Source organism: Mizuhopecten yessoensis, unplaced genomic scaffold, assembly GCF_002113885.1.
Source record: "Mizuhopecten yessoensis strain PY_sf001 unplaced genomic scaffold, ASM211388v2 scaffold11123, whole genome shotgun sequence".
Taxonomy (NCBI): Eukaryota; Metazoa; Mollusca; class Bivalvia; order Pectinida; family Pectinidae; genus Mizuhopecten; species Mizuhopecten yessoensis.
In genome coordinates this window covers 632,927-654,676 of record NW_018408891.1, presented here as the reverse complement: position 1 = coordinate 654,676, position 21,750 = coordinate 632,927, and the positions used below count along the sequence as shown (strand labels likewise).

Sequence of the window (21,750 nt, the reverse complement as noted above, 5' to 3'; positions counted from 1 at the left end):
AACTGTTATCCATTAGTCAAATAAGTAAATAGTATATCCTTTTTGTTACAAATTCTTGTAATAAATTTATAACATTCTTTCTTTCTTCTCTATTAATTTTTGTTTCTGGTCTTTCAAAGAACAAGTATGATTCCTGTGTAAAATTGTATCTACGGATTGAGACTCGGGAGGTATCTTTTTTTTTTATATATTTTTTTTTTTCACAAGTTTTATTGATATATAAAACAACAACAACAAAAACGTCCACTCACTCGCCAACATTGTGATGCCATTACCTCAATCATCATCATCATCATCATCATCATCTCACATACATTGTGATGTTATAACATTCATCATCCTCATCATCATCATCATCATCATCATCATCATCATTCATCATCAACATCATCAACATCATCATCATCATCATCATCATCGGGAGGTATCTTTATCTTACGATCTATCTGATCGATATGATCCTGTTGTTTTTCATTGATTTTTCAAAATAAATATTGCCCAAGTTCTACCCTACAGACTGTGTTAACTCTCCTCCACATAATACTAACATCTTAAGTGAATTTACTCAAAGGTAATGCATCAATGGATGAAAAGTAGTATTTAAGTAGTAAAGCGTTAAGGTTATAAACTAAAATAATAGGGTCTGCATTCTAGCACATTATTGTCATAGTAAGGTGTTCACCTTTATATAAGAGCAGAACATTCCTTATCTGGAGGAGAGCTCATTCAATTTCCTACCGAAGCAACCTACTGTTAGCTCTTCTTTTTACAGTGACAGTAACATTAATGCTTTACTGTCTGAGCCACGCTGCTCTGTTAGGAGGCTCAGTTATAGCAGTACCACATACGGTTAATACATGTAGAGATAATGTTTCAGACACTTTAAACACCATAGGATATAGAACTAAAATCAATTCCTTCGAGTGTCTCCGAAACACATAAAATAGCAAAACCTTAGTTGTCGCTCCTATGTAAAGGATATAAGCTGAAAACTGTCTATTATGTAAAATATTGCACAGTCTGAGGCGCGTATCGCCGAAGACTGTCTAATATTTTACATAATAGACAGTTTTCGGCTTATATCTTACTTAAAACACAACCCACTTTGTTTTAATATTGGACAGTTTCAATATCTGTTCTGTAGGTGCAATCAACCACGAAGGCTATTGATACAATAAAGGATAGTGGTGTCCTGTAGCATACTTTGCATGCTTTTGTACTAGTGCATGCAGGTGTGTGAAATATGCCCGAGTAGAATTTAGTCTCGTTTGAATAATGTCGTCCAACAGTGAAGGTGCGTTCCCTACACAGTTCCTGTGCAGTACATTTTGAGCATCAGCATTCAGTATTGAAATGGATTAAATTCAAATATTGTGATTGATTTATTGAAGAAAGTAATTATAGTGTATATCTGTCAGAGAATGATATGAAAGAATTAAACCACATAATTAAATTGAGAAAACTCAAGATTTCAACACCACCTCCATCATATTTTCATCAAAGATATATCACAGCTATTAAACACGGATATCTCAAGGGATGATACGAAAGAAAATGTGTGCACATAAATTGTGGAAAAACCTCAAGATTTCAACTGCCCTCAACTCCAATGTGTTATTGCCAAAATTACGAATTCGAAGGAAATACTGGAAATGTGTTTGTCAGTAAAATATTTGGGTATGTATGCATATATATAGATGTTTCATGTAAAAAGAGGGTTCCGTGATTCAAACCTTCTTTCAGGGAAAAAATATAGTGCATGGGAAATCTGACTATGGGAATATAAATACCGGATATACTTTCAGAATGTTGATATTTAAATTCTGTGTTACATTAAATACATACATATTTTCACATTTACTCTATTACTATGTTTTCCATTGAACAGCATAATTATGTGCTCATTCAAAATCTTACCTTTAGCTGTCCAATATGTTACCTTTAGCTGTCCAATATGTTACCTTTAGCTGTCCAATATGTTACCTGTAGCTGTCCAATAAGTAGATTATTTTGTGTACTTATTGGACAGCTACAGGTAACTTATTGGACGGCTACATGTGATGCCTATGATTTATGTTGGATATAGTACGCAGATAGCAATGAATGACATCACAGCTGTGTTTTAACTTCAGATATACGTCAACATAAATCTGTTTTTTGAAAAAGGTGTTTCCATAAATACTTGCATCGCATAATATAAATGGTAACGAAACTTTAACAGTTCGGAATAATAATCAAAAATACCGAAATAGTTTGAAAGATTGATTTACAACTCATACTACACAGGTGAAAATATGTAGACAAAGGTTTGTTTTGTCTTTGGATATGGTGAACAGCAGACAACCATTTTTTTATGATCGGGAAGGTAGACAACCAATATGTTATAACGGTGAACATTAGTCAGTCCGTGAGTTATAACGGTGAACATTAGTCAGTCCGTGTGTAATAATGGTGAACAGTCGTCAATCCGTGTGTAATATTGGTAAACAGTCGTCAGTCCGTGTGTTATAATGGTGAACATTCGTCAATTCGTCTGTAACAATCGAGATTCCGTATCTTAGTTTGACAGATAGTTGTATAAGGCAAAATGCTCTGTCTTCATCCATCACTAACGCAACGATTATAGATAGTAGACTGATAACGCTAGGAACAGCTACCTGAACACCAGAGCTTTAACAACAAATGTATTGGAAAGGGACTCAGTCTGCAAGAATCCATTTACATTGTTTTTGCTTTCCTACAACATCAATTTAAAAAGGAAATACACAATATTATTATCTAGCTTTGAGGATTCAGTATGATAAATTGGTTTTCGTCATTTTTTGACTCTAAGTTAAGATCTACTGAGAAGGGTTTTTATATTCAATTTCAAATATGCTATTCCAATGTCTTCCCTCATTAACAACTTGTTCGTTGTATTTGTCTTCCGTTAGTAATAACTTGTTCGCTGTATTTGTCTTGCGTTAATTATAACTTGTTTGCTGTATTTGTCTTGCGTTAGTTATAACGTGTTCGCTGTATTTGTCTTGAGTTAGTTATAACGTGTTCGCTGTATTTGTCTTGCGTTAGTAATAACTTGTTTGCTGTATTTGTCTTGCGTTAGTTATAACTTGTTTGCTGTATTTATCTTGCGTTAGTTATAACTTGTTCGCTGTATTTGTCTGTCATCAGATATAACTTGTTCGCTGTATTTGTCTTGAGTTAGTTATAACTTGTTCGCTGTATTTGTCTTGCGTTAGTTATAACTTGTTCGCTGTATTTGTCTGTCATTAGTTATAACTTGTTTGGTTTGTCTTTATTCTGCTAAGTATCTAAGTATCATGGTGAATATTTACATCACATCTGTTTCTGCGTATGCATGATATACTTGATAATGTAAAGAAGGTGATAGACAGGACTAGTGTTACTAAGGCGATACATGTAGACGGAGTAATGTAACTAAGGTGATATAGGTTAATATGACGTAGGTGATAGACAGGTTAATATGACGTAGGTGATAGACGGGTTAATATGACATAGGTGATAGACGGGTTAATATGACGACGGTGATAGACAGGTTAATATGACGTAGGTGATATACGAGTTAATATGACGTAGGTGATAGTCAGGTTAATATGACATAGGTGATAGACAGGTTAATATGACGTAGGTGATAGACGGGATAATATGACATAGGTGATAGACAGGTTAATACAGGCCAAGAAACTTATTTCACAAAATCAATAGTGCACAGAGATATCATTACCTTATCCTCCCTACCGGATATGAGCGTCTGACTTAACCAAGGATGAAATTGGATGGTGGAGTAAACAAATAAAACAAGCCATAGGCGCATCATTGTTTGCTCACTCTTACACCATTAATGGTCGATAGTTTGCACTTCACTCGTTGCTAGTGTGTTGTTAAGGAATTTATCATTGGATCAATGTTTATTGAGAATGCAATTTTGGGAAGAAGAAATCTTCTTTAATGCATAATCATGCTCCACTTATTTGTTTAAGTTGTAATGAAATGACTATATGCTCTAGGAGGAAGCATTATTTATTTTCTTAATTAATTTCGTATTCACCTCTTATTAATGAAACTTTAGTACAAAATTTGATTATTTTTCAGTGAACAGAAAAATATAATGTTCTTATAATCTTACAGACCTATATACGTTCGCTATTTAACCTTAGGCGCAAGCGCTGCGCTAGTGGTACAGAAATGCTTCATAAGCGCTACAGAAATGATACGCCAAGGGTACACCTCGACATGGAACAGTAAACGTCTACGGGTAAGTGAGTCTATGTCTATGTCTTGAAAAATGGGTCAAAGCTGTAATAATAACGGTAGCTTCACGAATAACACTGGATTCTTGAAAACGTATGTTTGTAGGATACGAATTATTTAGAATGTTATATATGGGGGAAGGAAGCAATTCTTACAGTGTAGACAATATGATGTTGTCAAATTTTCGGAGCAATCCTCTCCTTTATCTTATAAGTGTCTTGAAATATATATATATTTTTATATCATTGAGTAGTATTATGCATTAATATGCATGACTAAAATATGCATATGCATGATCTGTTCTTCAGTAGTCCGCCCCCTGCCTTCATACATATATATGTTGTTACGCTGTCTCGAGCATCAGTGTATCGACCAGCAGCGCTCACACGTCGCTCTAGATGACACACAACAGCAAGCTGTAGTACAGGCCCTCAGTGTGGCGGACGTCTCCGGACTTAGAGGAGCCGAACAGTATAATCCTACCTTTTCATGAATTTATCGTTAGGCGAGTATCTCGGGAAAGGTCTACTCGAAACAGACTCACAGCGCAAAATGGAAAGGGAGAGAGAAAAGCTGCAACGGAGCAGAATGGAGTTGTGCTTGTACAGGCGTGTTGTACAGGTATAGAGATGAGTGGGTATTTACTTAAACTCATATGTTTTGTTTAACATTGACAGGTTGTAATTATATGATTACCTGACGATATTTTATACCTTTCGTTTTTCGTATATGTGAAAATATTTGACTGATTTTTTAATTGTACAAATTAGATTAGAAATGGTTTTTTTTTTTATATTTAAGAAATATCAAACAACAATAACTAAATGTTTACTTTTTTGAAAGTCTTTGAGTTAAATGTTTTTGTTGTATAATGATCCGTTATATGAGTTTACTGCGACAATGACCTGCTTTTGATTGCCTTTCGTGTAAGTAAAATTGTACTTATCAATAGATCAGCTTCAATGGGACAGTAAGACTATTGAAACGTTAATATAGGGGTTTTGGCGAATGAAAAGATTTCATCTTGTTTCAAAATTTGAAGAAGAAAGCTTCGAGTTAACTTGTTTCGCGATTCACATTTTCGATGTGCCTCATCTTATATGTTTAAGACGTGTGAACCACGTCGCCTAAACTACCTAGAGACAGTATTACGTGTGTCTTTGTCTATATTTTATTGTCATACCTATTCGCGTTCTTGTGCTGTTAATGTCAATGTAGGAAGCGAACAGTCTATGCCAACCTGTCACAATATGTGCTTAATACCTTGTTCAAATTGTTACATTACGTTTAATATTAATAGGAAATACATTTTATAAGGTAGTAATTAGTTGTGTGTGCCACATGCATGTAAAAATGTTACGTTGTGTTACAATTTGCCTTATATATCTTTAACATTTACTTTCCGAGCAGATTCTTTTTTTTTCAAATAGACCCAAACTGGTTTCATTTTTTTTGACAACAGCTTTTAATTATTTTATTAAAAAAAGGTAATGTCCATCGAAGAAATATTATCGGCACTGTGGTTTGGTGGTCGTGAGTAACACACAACTGTTCGTTATTGATTTTATAGATATATATGATAAAAACAGAATATTGTTTTAATCGAGGTTTATCTCCCTTGCAACGGAATGTCAATGTATAAACAATTAAAATACACAACCTATTCAATATAAGTCTTATTTTCGTATAACTTCAAAATGAGATAGGAGTTGGCGAATTCACTAAAGCATATAATTAATCTTTAGAAAATCGAAATGAAGAAATGACAATTAAACAAACAAATCAAACAGTTAATGTACTAAATGGAAATCCCGTCTGTTTAGGAGTCTTAGGGTTAAACGAATGAAACGACATTTCTTAAAAGTTCCGAAATTTGTGTATAAATACATCAAAGGGTATAAGATGATGATAAACTGTTTCCTAACAATGTACATCTAAAAACTATATCAGTTGATGTATTTTTATATCATTTTTTCATGTAAACCGTATTAATTACATTCCAACTACAAATGTTTTGTTATGTCATATTCATAACATCTTTGCATAAATTTGTTCTTGTGATACCTAACAAACTGTTATTTAACTTGTCACATAGCGTCACCTCACAGAGGAGAGTCTTCGGTCGTGATTTACTGCTCTATGTACTACTACTGAAAATTGCAACTTAAGGTTTCTTGATTCATTTCTGAAAACAAAAGACACCTTTCACGAGTTTCATAAAAACATATTAGAAAAGTATCACGTGTATCAATAAAATGTAATCTGCAGCCGGGCTAGACAGAGATGACTTCAGATTGTTGTACAATGGTTCTCATCACCTGAGCTACATGGCTAAAGGCAAAATCTGATACATCTGTTTTTTACGGTTACATCTAAAACGAAATTAAGGGGAGGTCACTGCATATACATAATATCACAATACCATTGGACAGGGATCGCATAGAATGTTATTTTTCAGTTAGCATTGATATAAGTCAGTTTATTTAGATTCGATATGTTTTGTATAGAAGTTTTATATCAAATATAAACCAAACAATATAAGCAGTATTTTAAACTGATGTATTCATCAAGAAAAACTTAACAAAGTATTATACAAAAGACAAATACATAGATATGTTGAAAACGAGATGATTTTAAGTTAAAACAAAATATCAATAAAAACAGCATTAAACACAAAAGTCATTACATGCATTTATGGAAACGCTTCTATAAAATTTTCATTCGAGGGGAAGATATTTTCGTGAATCGTCGAATTCATATTTTCTTACCTAAATTCATGACTTAAACAACTGCTACTACAGAAAATTACACACTTCAATAGTTCATATTATTGTTAAATGGTTAAATATCACAGGGACATTCCACTGATATCAAGGTACATAAGAGTTACATAAAATATTTGAGATCAATTCGCGTTCTAGTCTTTCGATTGAATTGTTGCCTGGATATGGTTATATTGAAATTCAAACATATTTGAATTCATTTTTTCATGAATTTACACCCAACGAAATATTGCTCTTTTGATAAACCACGTAATTCAATTTCAATGAAACTAAATGATTCCTCAAAGATATGCCATACGGAATTTGGCTCCAATAATATAGCTAGCTGATAGAATGATGAACGTAGCACACAGAGAGGCAATCACACCTTTAAAATCGGATACAATGTACGAACATGAATTACACTGCTTTTTCATCCTTCTAATTATCATCGGTGGTGCTTGGGGTCAAACAATTGGAAAGTTCAAATAGATTTTATCTAAACCACTGAAAATGTATTAACAAAAGGGGAAGTGCTTTCAACCCTTAATAATTTTAATTAAATCAATATTCCATTATATAAATCTGGCTATAATACCACTAATTTTATCTTAATGAATTACATATGTAGCAAAATATGCTTACAATAACACTAATTTGATCTAAGTGAATTAGATAAATATAGATCTGTCGAAAATAACTAGTATATATAAAACAAACAACTGATACTACACAGAGCTAAATTGACAGGCTAACAAAAGCACGAATCGCATATCATGATGATGAAGAAGACAAGGAAGAAATAGAATAATTAACAATAAAATCTTGATTGTAAAAAAAAGTTTAAATGTCATGGTAATCCTCCAAATATACAATATTTTTTATATACATACAATTATTACATTTAATCATCTTTGTTCGAAGAAATATACATTGTGCATGTATCAAACGAATTTAAACAATAAGTCAAGCAATACAAACTGCCGTGTAAATAATATATGATGGAATGTTGAATGTACATGTAACGTATCAAATCAGACATTTGTTGTTCACGCTTCGTTGATCAAAGCCATAGTATGCCTCAGCAATGTTAATGTGTGTGTAGGGGGTGGAGGCGGGGTTGGGAAGGGAGTACTTTTGTCGAAGTGGCAAAAACCGAATCAAGACTGAGAACAGAAATCACTTCCTGTGCATTAACTGATTGGTGTGCTTTCATTAGAGAACGTATTTCAACAACATGATACTGTTTGAAACTTTCATCATGATTATTATACAAATCGATACAACTAACTTCTCATTACATTTTGTTTTTGGATAGATATGTGAACTTCGATAACAATGCAGACACTATCCTGTTAGAAAATTCAAACTCATTGCTTTCAGTTCTTAACATGTATTCATAAAACAATTTTCGAGATTAATTTGAAATGACATTAACAAGTAACTCAGATTATTTCATATGGTGTTACTCGGCAGCTGAACTACATTCTGGCACGGCTTGCATGAAACACTTCCGTAACATTAAATTATGTGTTGAGTCTAAAAGTTGTAAATTTTTAATGTTGTAATGGGGTTTGAAGGCGCCTTTCTCCTTCCTGTCCTAAATTAAAGAAATGGCCATTTGAATCAGTACGAATGTTTTTTGGCTCTCTGTTTCAATTTATTTTTAAATAGAGGCTTCATTAATTCGGAATGCTGGTGGTTGCTTTCTGTACCTAGTCTATTGTTTAATACCATTTCCATGTTAAATGCTGATTCTGTTGCTATGGTTACATCATTAGGAGTGTACCAACATAGATAAGAGGTGTGAGTATATAATATGATATTGAGGATCGGAAAGGCTTGATGAATATAGGCCTGCATTCTAGTTTATAGTATAGCTGAAGTTAATTATGTAACTGATATTGTATATATATAACCAATTAAAAGTAAGAAATATCTGTTAACAGCCGTTTATATGCAAACAAAAAATATAGTTAGATATTTACACCTGTGAAAAAACAATATACGTAAGAAACTGTCAATACTTGGAGTCTCAAATTAAGATTAAACAGGTGCATAAAACGCAGCAAGTCAAAGGATTGTTTAGAACACGGCAACACATTTAATAACCTATACTTAAATCAAGTATTTTTAAGATTTTTTTTTCTATTTCGTCTTTAATCATCATTAATTTCTATGATATTTATTTTTAAGATGTGTTTCATTATTCAATTGAGCATTCATTAGGACAAGTTCTTAGTGATATTAATTTATCCAATGACAGGTTTTTTTACCTTGGGAATAAATATCTGTTTTATGTCCTACATACAAAATTTGAGTTATTCGATGGGCTATCTAACTTAAATCTTGAAAACATATTTAAATTGTACAAATTCACATTTAAAAAAAAAAAACATTTTTAGTTGAACAAATTCATATCTGACATAACTGTTTTAACATACGTAATTTGAATGTAGACATTCATATCTCACATAACTGTTTCAACATATTTTTTTTTATAGTTTTACAAATTAATATCTGACTGAGCTTTTTAACATACATAATTTGAATGTAGACATTCATATCTCACATAACTGTTTCTACATATTTTTTTTTATAGTTTTACAAATTAATATCTGACTGAGCTTTTCAACCTACTAATTAACATCTACCATAGCTTTTGTACATAGTTGCTTTTAACAGCACAAATTCATATCTGACATATTTTTTACATGATTGTTGTTTAATGTACAAATTCTGATCTGAAATAACGTTTTTACATTGTGTACAAACACTGTTTTTGTTTTTAATTGTTCACATTCAAACCTGACTTATGTGCATAAATATATTTTATATTGTTCCAGTTCACTTCTGAGAGGTAGGATAATAAATATAACATTTTTACCAGCGACATGACAAAAGTTATATCTTTAACTACATCGTTTCATCTCTTTTTGATGGAGCTGTATAGGGACTATGTTTTCAGTTCCCAAATTACACACAGAACGTGGTGCCTCATTAGTGGCCATTGCTAAGGTACTTTTTGTACTCTAATGATAAAAATAGTATTTCATTGTATGACAATGAATTAAAGCAGAGTCTATTATATAATTTGTTTAGACACAAAAAAAAATCCCGTCATTAACTGTTCATTGTGTCACCAGGTACAGCGTGCTGCATTACAATAAGAACATATATGAACTTTGACATCTTTGTAACAGGTGATGTACATTTGTTATAAGTAAGGACAACCAAAACTAGTTTAATGATTTTCCGTTGAGTATCAAATATTTCACTCTTGTTTGACGATTTATAGGTAAAATTATTAACTTGTGTCTTACGAAAAAGAAATGATTTTTTTAAATAAAACACATGTCATAGAGTATGTTTTGACAAGAACCCATTATATATTTGAATAATAGAATATATTAAGAAAGATGTATAGGCTACATGTACACAACGTATAATTGTAGTTCAAAGTGATGCCCGTTTATCCCTCTGCCAGTTGATGAAGGAGTCGGTGTCCTCGGAGATATTACTTTCGGCATCCTTCGAGTATTCGTGACTGTCCATTCCCTTCTTTGCCTTAAATTTTCTACGCAGATGATTAGCCATGGGACTTGTCGAGTAGACCTTGTCAGTTGGTGACCTCCACTTATAGCACGAGCAAGAACATACAGAGAGAGTGTCCTCTACTATCGGTCCGATGGGCTGTTCTTGCAGGTTAGAGACTACTCCGTTATTTCCGGTTATGACGTCACCTTCAAGATGCACTGCATTTCGGGCCGCTACTGCAGCCTCTCTTTCGTCTCTAAGTTCGTCCGCTGTGTTCATCGTAAGAAACCGCAAAACCAGTAAATTCATGGCTGCCGAAATAACAGTTAAACCAAATAGAATGAATAAGATACTAAAAGCAAAGTAATGTGGTTTGCTCTGTACCATATTATCTTGTTGGAGCGCGACAAAGTCCCCGAAACCTATGGTCGTCAATGTGATAAAACTGTAGTAGAATGCGTCTACATAAGTCCAGCCTTCCACATGTGAAAACACCAGGGCACCACAGGTCAGTATTAAGGTGGATAAATTCATTGTTATAAATATTAAATCCGTTTGGGTTACCTCTTTGTTTTTCAACCGGAAGCATTTCTTGACTTGCCTTAATGCAAATGTCACAAAAGTGTTGAGTCTTTCACCGACGCTTTGGAACATGATCATACATAATGGAATTCCTGCCAGGGCATAGCACATACAAAAGAGTTTTCCGCCGATCGTTTTTGGTGTACTGTGGCCATAACCTAAAATAATAGAACTGCTATGTTATGCCATGGAAATATTGAATCATATACTACGCAGTGCATGATAAAGTGTACAACACGTGTAATGAATTAATGTATTAATATAGCTGATGCTGATATTAATCAATACCTCAAAGCGTTAGAAAACACCAAAATAAATATATTTTCATATTCGCATCAAAAATCCGTTGAATTTCTTTTGTTGCTGATGAAACATGGTTATTCAAAAATATAAAATCAATATAGAATGCATCTGAACTAAAAATAGCCTTTGTTGATAATAAACACAACTTACATATAGTTTCTTTTGATTTACATTTTTTTGTTAATTAAATTTTGTGGGCACTTTAAGATAATTACTTACCGATCGCTGCTACGACCACCAATGAAAGATACAGGGCACCTCCGAACTTCCACTGAGTGACTTCCTTGTAAGGACGGGACCAGATCACATTGTGTCGAATGGCTTTAAAATCCGAGTCAGAAATGTTATACCTTGTTAGAATTTCGTCTTCCTCCTCCAACAGTCGCCTCTTGTTCTCTAGTTCGTACTCAGACTCCAGGGCGTCAAACACAGCCGCCCCGATCAGGAGGTAAGTAAAGGTACACACGATCAGGGAGAGAGTCCGAACGTTCTGTCGCTTCATCTTCTGTTACCTAGGACAAGAAACTAAACTGCATGGTTCCAGTAGAGTCTAACAACAATGGATACATAACGTCTGTTGTTCGGATATCAGAATGGCTCAGTGTGACATGACCTATATATGTAGTCCTATAATGCTATTACAAGTAGTATCCCCTGTGTACTTATTGAATACGTTACAATAGTCAACAACAATCCTTGTCACTGATAATAACAAATCCTTCTCAAATACGAATGTGTGTCACTTGTGATATATATACACGCGAACAAGCATACTAAGTAAAATAATGTTAAAATATGATATAGTTCCTCTTTCTAGGAATGTAAACATCGAAATCCAAGATGGCGGCCCCCGATGTGTAGATGAGCAAAACCGTTAACCATGTGCGCTGCACGTTGAATATCAATCTCTGCATTCTTCAAAACCTGCAATTATTCTTAATCCTGGCAATGAATCACAGGCTTTAACCCTCACCCTTTGTTTAAAGTGATAGCTTGCCTTTACCGCGGCAGTGTGCAAGAGTGTCGTACGTGTTAATCCTGTCCAAGGCTATCTTGTGCTCGATCGATACCGGAAGTGTGTGTGTGTTACTCAACGTCACGTTGAATTTCGTCAAAAACATTAAATGCCACGGTGTAGCTACCAGTCCATAATCTTGCCTTGCTACAGTCTCCGGTTCGTAAACAATAGACATGCCCTCCCCCTGAAGTTGTACGCGTGGCTAGCCGTGTCTGGCTGGTTCCTTTATAAATATCTCGCTCTAGGAATTCACAACGACATTGTTTAGATTGTTTATACATGCGTGTAGTAAACACACGTGCAGCGCTGGTTAGCTATGCATATAGGACTCGTTCTAGATGTCTTTTGAGTTCACGTATAGTCGGGGGAAAAGATGTGCATTTTTAGTATGTATCCAAGATATTTATTAATACATATACTAATCCCAAGCCGAAGAGGAAATGTGATTTGTGAATAATTTATTATTAGCTTGCCGAGATGAGCTGTTCACTTTAAACTTTATACAATACATTATGGATGAGTTAAACCATCAACAGACTATAAGTCAATACCAAAATTGATAGCGAGGGCGATAACTGGTGTGTGCTGCCTTTTTGTGTGTTTAGAGTTTCACGATTCATTCGACGTCCTTGAACGTGTTGATGACACGTGTGCACGTGTACATGTGTTCTTTGATTAACAAAATACCTGTTTTACGTGTTTACTAATGCAATGTGTTGACGCATTTTCAACATATTTAGTATTACCCTCTTAACAAGGGACTAAGCCTCAGATATTAAAACTTGCCAATGCTTCTCACAAAGATAGTCGCACGATAACTATGGAATTTTGTACGATATCGGAACAAGCATATTTATTTACTATTACAATTAAAACCTTCAAATACATCTGATATCAAAGTATAACTCTATGTACTAACAATGTACTTATCACCATCCGTCATAGTTTGACAAACAGACCAGTCCGTCTGGAAACATTGCGACACGTTTAATACATGAACGTACATTGTTTGCGTGTAAAATTTAACTTTGATATCACATATTTAAAAACTGATGAGCTCTATTAAAGATACTACTATATCTGATACATCAATATACCTGTCTGTAGGTATTTGTGGCACTTACAATGCAGTGTGTTAGATGCTAAAATGTTTAAAAAAAGGCGGTTTACTAGAACACATTTACCACAACACGCGAGTCAGCAGCAAGTAGATTATTGTCATCAAACGTACACAAGAATAAAATCCGAGCTATAATTCGATATAACAAGACAGCATTCGGAACTATATAACACGACAGCATTCGGAATTATATAACAAGACAGCATTCGGAACAATACAACGAGACAGCATTCAGAACTATATAGCAAGACAGCATTCGGAACTATATAACACGACAGCATTCCAAACTATATAACAAGACAGCATTCGGAACTATATAACACGACAGCATTCGGAACTATATAACAAGACAGCATCCGGAACTATATAACAAGACAGCATTCGGAACTATATAACAAGACCATACTCGGAACTATATAACAAGACAGCTTTCGGAACTATATAACACGACAGCATTCTGAACTATATAACATGACAGTATTCGGAACTATATAACAAGACAGCATTCGGAACTCAGGACATGCCAAAACAAAAGGAAATTTATTATAGATTCTGAACAATAAAACGAGATGATCCGGATAAAACAAAACAAGGTGATCCGGATGTTCCAAGTCAATGTCGTTTCCTTAACATTATGTGGCACCTTTCAGATAGGTTTCCTTCAAATCAAAGACATGTATTCAATTAATTAATTAACATTATCATCGGGTGATGATATTATGGCGACGGTAAACGTATACGGCAGATTTATGTTTTGTATTTCTCCGTCTGCTGTCCTACGAAATAGTTTATGTTATGTGTAAACCTAAGGAAAGTGGAGGAATGAAACATAAAAGAAAAACTAGAGATAAATTCTGAGATATCAGAGAGTTTTAATCTTGATATAGTCTTAGTCTTAGTCTTGATAGTCTTAATATTGAGATAAGATAAATTGAATAACCAATCTGAACTTACTAAATTTCTGATTTGTCATTATTGAGGAATCACAATGGTTGGCATGTTTGACGGGAAATTCTGTATGAAAGATGATTGAGAAATTCCACATTTATTAGGTTGTAAAAGTCAACGGTTTTCCGGACAAGACTAAAAATACCTTAGTATAATAGCGCCAGTGTGTACTGCCTCCTGGATAGCCGAACTACAAGTAGACGTGGAGCCAGTAAAACACAATAAACAAACAGTACCTGTTTGGTAATATGTGTACGACGATCAGACCAATATATGTCATAGGGAATAGACGAAGCTCGGTATGAACAACAAAAGAATGCATTGTGTAAACTAAGCCATAATTCGAAAAGGAATGCCTTATACAGAGACACTTCAATTAGACCATGTGTTCCGGAGTGGACAGCGTTCTCTGCTTCATCAACGATACGATGTAAATCTAGTTCAAACCCAAATAATGTCTTTACCTCTTATCGAGAACTTTATTAATGACAAAAAAACACATCTACATGTACCTTCAGATAACACGAAGAAATATCAGTTATTACATTTTTGCCAGTGAAATATCCGACTCTATCAACTAGATAACTTTATAAAACTGAAATCTGTCATACTGTGACAAATATCAAAAGTGATATTTTCACAGTGTGAAAATATCACTTTTTGATATTGACCAATCATAACGTTATCTTCTATTTGCTGCATTCAAGGCAACGATTTTTTGTTCAGAATCAAATGAAGCGACAGTAAAATAAGCAATAATACCAGAAAATAGCAGAAAACGTCGGAATTTCGTTGAGTATCTCATTCAAAATGGCGCGCAGCCTTGTTGTCAAGTGTGACGTCATTAGGATATGGTTCTAATAATGAATCCGCCCTTTTTTAATGCATTACATTTTTTCATTTTTTATGCTTTAAAAATGTAATAAATAGAAAATTTAATGGTGTCTTCAGAAATAACAAATATATATTTTTATATTTTTCACGAGTGCGCAAGTAGGGTATCAGTGTTGACACAATTATATATAGTCATGGACAAAATGGTATACGGGTTGATGAACTAGACTCGATTCCCTAGGAAGGACAGCTTACGTACCTACATGAGGTGACAAAAGTCAGACAATGGGTTGTAATGGTCAATCGGCTTACCGCAAACGACCTCTGTCATGAAATAACTAGATACATGATCGGACACACGGCGAAACGGTCAAAGCATTCTTCGAATAGACTGAAACATATAAAATAGTACGATTTCTTTGTTTACACGATCTGACAGAGTGGGAGACACAACGCTAATCCCGCGGTGTATCGATCCGACACCTCGCCAGCTGGCCCCACAACCATACCGGGGACCCCCTTTGTTTGTCTTCCCGGGACGGATCGATGGGGACTACTGCAGTGGGTCGTCCGTTGTCTCCTATGGAGCTGTATCTGTGTCTGTTTAGTTTAAAGTATAACAATTGACGGAAATTACAAATGTGACATGGATTTGCGACGTTATAATGTAGAGTGCCACTTACGGTAAAGGGAACCATCAGGTTAAAGGTTGAACCATATTTCCACCATTGTCACTGTTATATTTGTTTGATCCTTTCAAATTAAAGTGAAAATTGTATGCTGGCATACATCTGATATAATTGTGGTTGGGTTAAACTTCGGACTTTTACATTGCAAAACTTACATTTTACAAATCTTGCCATAACAAACTATACAATACAGCACTAAATGAGTGACCAATTTATAAGTCGAACAGCATATGAAAACAATTGAGAGGTTACAGTTACAATTACTCTATGCCAGAAAATAATCCTTTTAGAGGCTTCATCTTCTATATAGAAGGGGGGAATACTCAAAGTAGTTTTTTGAAATTAAATTCAAAGTGGAACTCTATTTCGGGATTATAACTGAAGCATTGGTACTCTTTACCTTGGCTCTCTCTATTATTATTTCCTTTATTTCCTCCAAAAATGAAGAGTTACAGAAATAACGAACAATACACGTACAATTCGAAAACTATTGAAAGAGAATAAATTTATTTTTAATCGGTTGATAATCTTATTTTTTCTCTATTTACTTCCTTCACATGGACATTTAATCCTTTTTTATCATGCTAAACTAACAACTTACTACAGCTCTATAAATAGACAAACTCTTACTATATATAGACAAATTTCACTATATATAGACCAAACTTACTCTATATATACCAAACTTAACATTGATGTATATACATCGACCAAACTTTCTATATAAAGACCAATCGTACTATATATAGACAAATTTCACTGTATACATCGACCAAACTTTCTATATAAAGACCAATCGTACTATACATAGTCAAATTTCACTATTAATAGACCAAACTTTCTATATAAAGACCAGACGTACTACATATAGACGAAACTCACTATATATAGACAAAACTCACTATATATACATGTAGCTTTGAAAACAGACAAACACTCACTATATATAGATAAAACTTACTATATATATACCAAACTTGCTATTTATATGCCAAACCTACTACTGATATACATAGACCGAGCGTACCATATTTAGACAAAACTTACTATATATTGACCAAACTTATTAAATACAGACCCACCTTACTATATATAGTCCAAATTGTATATTGACTAAACTTGATATATAGTCAATACTAACAATTCAGTGTGATCAGAACGTTCGAGTGGTTTTGGGTTTGGAAAACTTTACGTTACTACATATTTATTGCTGAAAGTATATATCGTTATTTGTATATTCGCGTATTTCTTTCTCAAAGTCCGGATATTGTTTTCCAATATAAAATCGAAACTCATTCAATATCACCTCGTCGTATTCGGAACTGCACAGTACATGTGGATGTCAGCTAAACTATAACAAGGTTAACTTGTTGCCTACTCCGATGACGTACTGACGAGATCCTACAGAAGTCACCAACCCATACGGGGAAGACTTGACCTGACAATAAACAGAGTACAAAGAGTACAAGCTAACGTTCAGTTTGAAAAGCTCCGTTTCGGGGACGTAAAACATGGCAAAACACAGATGCTATTTTTAAAAAAAGGTGACTCGTACAAAGAAGGATTAGGATACTCGCTATAAGCCACGGAATCAATATACACTCTTTATATATACATATATTCAAGCTGCATATTTATTCTTTCTTGAGTCAATTAAATAAGGATGGGTTTGTGAAAAAAAAAAGACAAAATAACTAAACCAGGGCACATTAAACGGAAACTTCATACGCCCGTCGAATAAGCTTGAAACTGCCGCAAAAAAAGGATAGTGCTCTCTCCCGCTGACTTCCCTTACTAGTAATGAGAATAACCTTTCAAAAAACACATTTTCGTAGATGCTACACACATGCTGTTGATACAACAGATGAAGGAATATTAACATAATACAAAATGTAGCTGATTTAGTATCTGTATTATGCTTGTAAATGTACATAGAGAAATGTGCATCAAAGTTTGTGTTAAACCTTGAAATACGAATTCTACAGCAGTCAGCCTCTGATATGATACCTACACAATTAGGATACGACAATAGACAATAACTGTTTCATTGTCTTTTAACTATTGTTCTTACACTACTTTCACCTATGAACTTTTAATTTGACTTGTATTATGATATATGTGGCATATTGACGTACCTGAAGCAGCACCCTTTGTAATGAATGTTCGCGAATTCTTACCGTTCTGTCACGTGACACTTCCACCTGTAATACATACCAATAGCTTTAATTGTAGTTCTGATTTGTATGACTGTTAAATGTAGTTAGGCTGGTTAAAACAAATGGACGATGAACAGAAAACATTTTCCATAATTGTCTAAAAAGAATTAAGTTATGTTAGCAGTGTACAAACGTCAATACATTTAATAAGATCATAGACAGTAACGTTAACCCATTCGTACATTTTGTATGTCTCATTTCTGGAAAACAGACGCCTGTTTTTTTTTATGTGCACAAGATACAAATGAACTGTTAATGTGGGATATAATTCAGTTGAAAATTGTAATTAACAGACATAATACATGGACCATAATATACACAATTACATATTTACGATTGAATTAAAGGCGTCAATTAAGATTTATCTGTAATACAAACATACAGCTACACCTTTACGATAGAAAGGCCTCCGTGATTGCTGCACCTATCGTTTGGTCCATGGGGTGTTCTACAACATCATCGTGCTGTAAAAAACTGCTAACAACGAATCGTCTGGTATGTTTATTATGCAACATGGTCCAGCAAAAAGAGATGTCTGATATTGAATGCTACGAAATGTCTTTTAATCGTTTCAAAGGTATATGATTATACAATATTCCAATGTGTTACCATATCTCTAGTTGGTTCATGATGAATTACATCAGTTTACATGCATATAAATGTACCTGTGAAGCCCAATGATTATCCAGTCTATTTCACACTATCCCGTGGCTTTAGGACCCGGCTTGTTTCCTGATGTATTTCGATTGCTTCTCTCATTCGTTCTCGTCCATACTCGGGAAGTAAACTGTACATTTGATATCAAATTAAAAATCATCAAATATCCCCGTTTAGTTGGCCCATAGATCTTTGGTTTGACCGAATAAACACTAAAGCAATGATGGGGGGGGGGGGGGGGGGGGGGATTACACCAGGGGTTTATATAGCGATATGTGTCGGGCATAAAACGTTTACGAGGAGTACCAAGGAAATCAACGAAAAAAAAATCCCCATAAAAGTAATAATTCTACACTGATTTTTCTCAAATCATCGAGATATATGTAACTTAACCATCTACCCATGTACCTATCCCTGCCTCTATTTATCTCGATGTGGTGTCATTGACCCAATGACTGCGACATAACGAGGATCTGTTTATATAGTTTATGGGTCGAGTATTTCCAGTATACAGTAAGCCTTAATAGGACGATGTCGTTTCTTAATGGTTTAATCGATGGGTTCCTATTCACAGAAACAGCGCTCGTTAAGGGTTGTAAATGGTTACATATATTCTAGTAATTTGCTGTCCAATTGTAGAAGAAGATATGTCTTAATGACCAACCTAGCATCATCAGAGCTGCAAAAAATCGATTTCCGTACAATCAGTTTGACGTTACGTAACCACAATCTAGGAACCCTAATGTTGCTCAAAAACATTACGGTAATTTATTTCATCTGGTAAGCGGACGCCCGGAGCTGGAGTTAGATTGAGGTAATAGGTCATGCTATTTATATGTGTGTGGGACTGCGTTGTAGGTTTACTTTTACAAGAAGTCAAATTTTCAAATCGTATTCTATAACGTATGTGTAAAAATTACCGATGTATTGTTGGGTCTTTGAAGGACGTCACTCAGAATCCGAGGATATACGTTTTTACGTTTAACAATTTCAGAAATATCAAAGCTAATTTTGTTAGAATATATGTACGGGAAAGCTTGCGAAGTGTGATACAGTCGAGTCGGGATGTTTCAGTGGCTGTGTTGGTTTTTCATTAATCTTAAATACACGACTTAACGGTGGCTGTTTTGCGGTAAGAGGATCCCTGATGGATATACACCAGTCTACTATCTTAATGTCAGAGTAATGTTGGTCTAGCATATAAAACGAGTTCTCGACTTCATGGTGTAAAAATGACATAATATTGAAGAAAAAGTTTGTTTATAATCTAGAATAAATCTTTGTAGCATTCGATGACAACAAGTACGTATGTGATAATTATATATACCGTATTCAGTGCATCTTTAATTCAAATGTGAAACATATATCTATAATTAAACTACGCCGGTTAACGGTTTATATAAAGGTTTCCGAGGGTTCTATTTCCATATGTTGAACTGTTGTCGCCTTTTATGTGATTGTTTTCACCATGACGTAGGCTCCGAAATAGGTACCGATAACCAAAACACAGACGTCAATAAGGATTAAATAGCTGTGTAATTAATGTTTATGTTGGATAGCTGACAAGACATTGTCATTTTTATTACAGAAAAAAAAAACGCGTAAATTGTTAGTACATTTCAATAGCTAAAGCTTACTGGTTTATATTTAACTATGCGTTCAAGATATTTCGGTAAGCGCACATTGAAAATTATCTCAAAAATGAAATTTTTCATGTATTTACTACCGTGTTTCATATCAAACTGAAGGTTGGTTAGGTTGACTCAGTTTAGCGTCCTTTCCACATATCAGGACTAGTATGTACGTTTTGCAGATCTGTATGAGGCGGTATGTTAGTGTACATGTGTTTGCCTACTTCCGATAGCGCAGATCTGATGCCGACAACAGAGTGGTCAAATTTAGGGACAACAAAATGGAACAACAGATCTTATATCTACTAGTGCTGGTTAAGGCTCGGTAGACGTGAACGAAAAACACGGAATACGCTTGTAGGTTACAAAATCATAATTCAAGTCAGCTATTTGAATAAATGACTCTTTTTTTAGACTAATTCCCCATAATAACAGTAGTTCCTGAATGATACAGTCAGTGAAATACAAGCATAATGTCCAATACAGCCGTCAACGTGTGAGGATAACAAGAGCACATTGTTTAGAGTATCTTCAGTGAAATGTGTTTCTCTTTTGTATAATCGATGCAAACAAAAATATGTTTAAATCAAAATCAATATGATGAAAAAAAATTGCTGAGTACCAAATATTTTTGACGAGTGTTAGGAACAACATACCAGGTTTTTTTATTTGTGCTTCACATGTACACTTTTGAAAAATGTAGTCTGGCCCCAGTTTCAAAAACATTCCTTATCTTAATTAAATATCCTCACTTCAAATTAACGTAAAGACAGCATTACTGAAGTTTGAAAAATGTGTTTGTTTTACATGATTTTGATAATGCAAAGAAACAATTCAAGTCCCTTAAGTTCGGGAACGGTAATGAAGTACAGTAAAACCACGATATAAGGTTCCTTGTTTATATGCAGTAAAACCTCGATATAATGTCCCTAGTTTATATGCAGTAAAACCTCGATATAATGTCCCTAGTTTATATACAGTGAAACTACAGTACAACTTCGATGTAATGTCCCTAGTTTATATACAGTAAAACCTCCATATCATGTCCCTAGTTTATATAAAGTAAAACCTCCATATAATATCCCTAGTTTATATACAGTAAAACTTCGATATAATGTCCCTAGTTTATATACAGTAAAACCTCCATATAATGTCCCTAGTTCATATAGAGTAAAGCTTCG

The 21,750-nt window shown here is 34.2% G+C and overlaps 1 protein-coding gene across 1 annotated transcript; it reads right to left on the bottom strand.

Annotated features, from left to right (window-relative positions):
- Positions 1-6,820: 6,820 nt before the first annotated feature.
- Positions 6,821-12,737, bottom strand: LOC110466195 (two pore potassium channel protein sup-9-like). The gene is made up of 2 exons (XM_021522560.1): positions 11,676-12,737; positions 6,821-11,311 (listed from the first exon to the last, which is right to left on the bottom strand). Exons 1-2 carry the CDS (start codon positions 11,956-11,958, stop codon positions 10,491-10,493), a joined length of 1,104 nt encoding a protein of 367 aa, XP_021378235.1. The 5' UTR covers positions 11,959-12,737; the 3' UTR covers positions 6,821-10,490.
- Positions 12,738-21,750: the final 9,013 nt, after the last annotated feature.

Coding starts and splice junctions, on each gene's coding strand:
- LOC110466195 (XM_021522560.1), bottom strand. CDS start 11,958: ATGAAGCGACAGAACGTTCGGACTCTCTCCCTGATCGTGTGTACCTTT. Junction 11,312..11,675: donor GGTGGTCGTAGCAGCGATCG/GTAAGTAATTAT, acceptor CTATTATTTTAG/GTTATGGCCACAGTACACCA.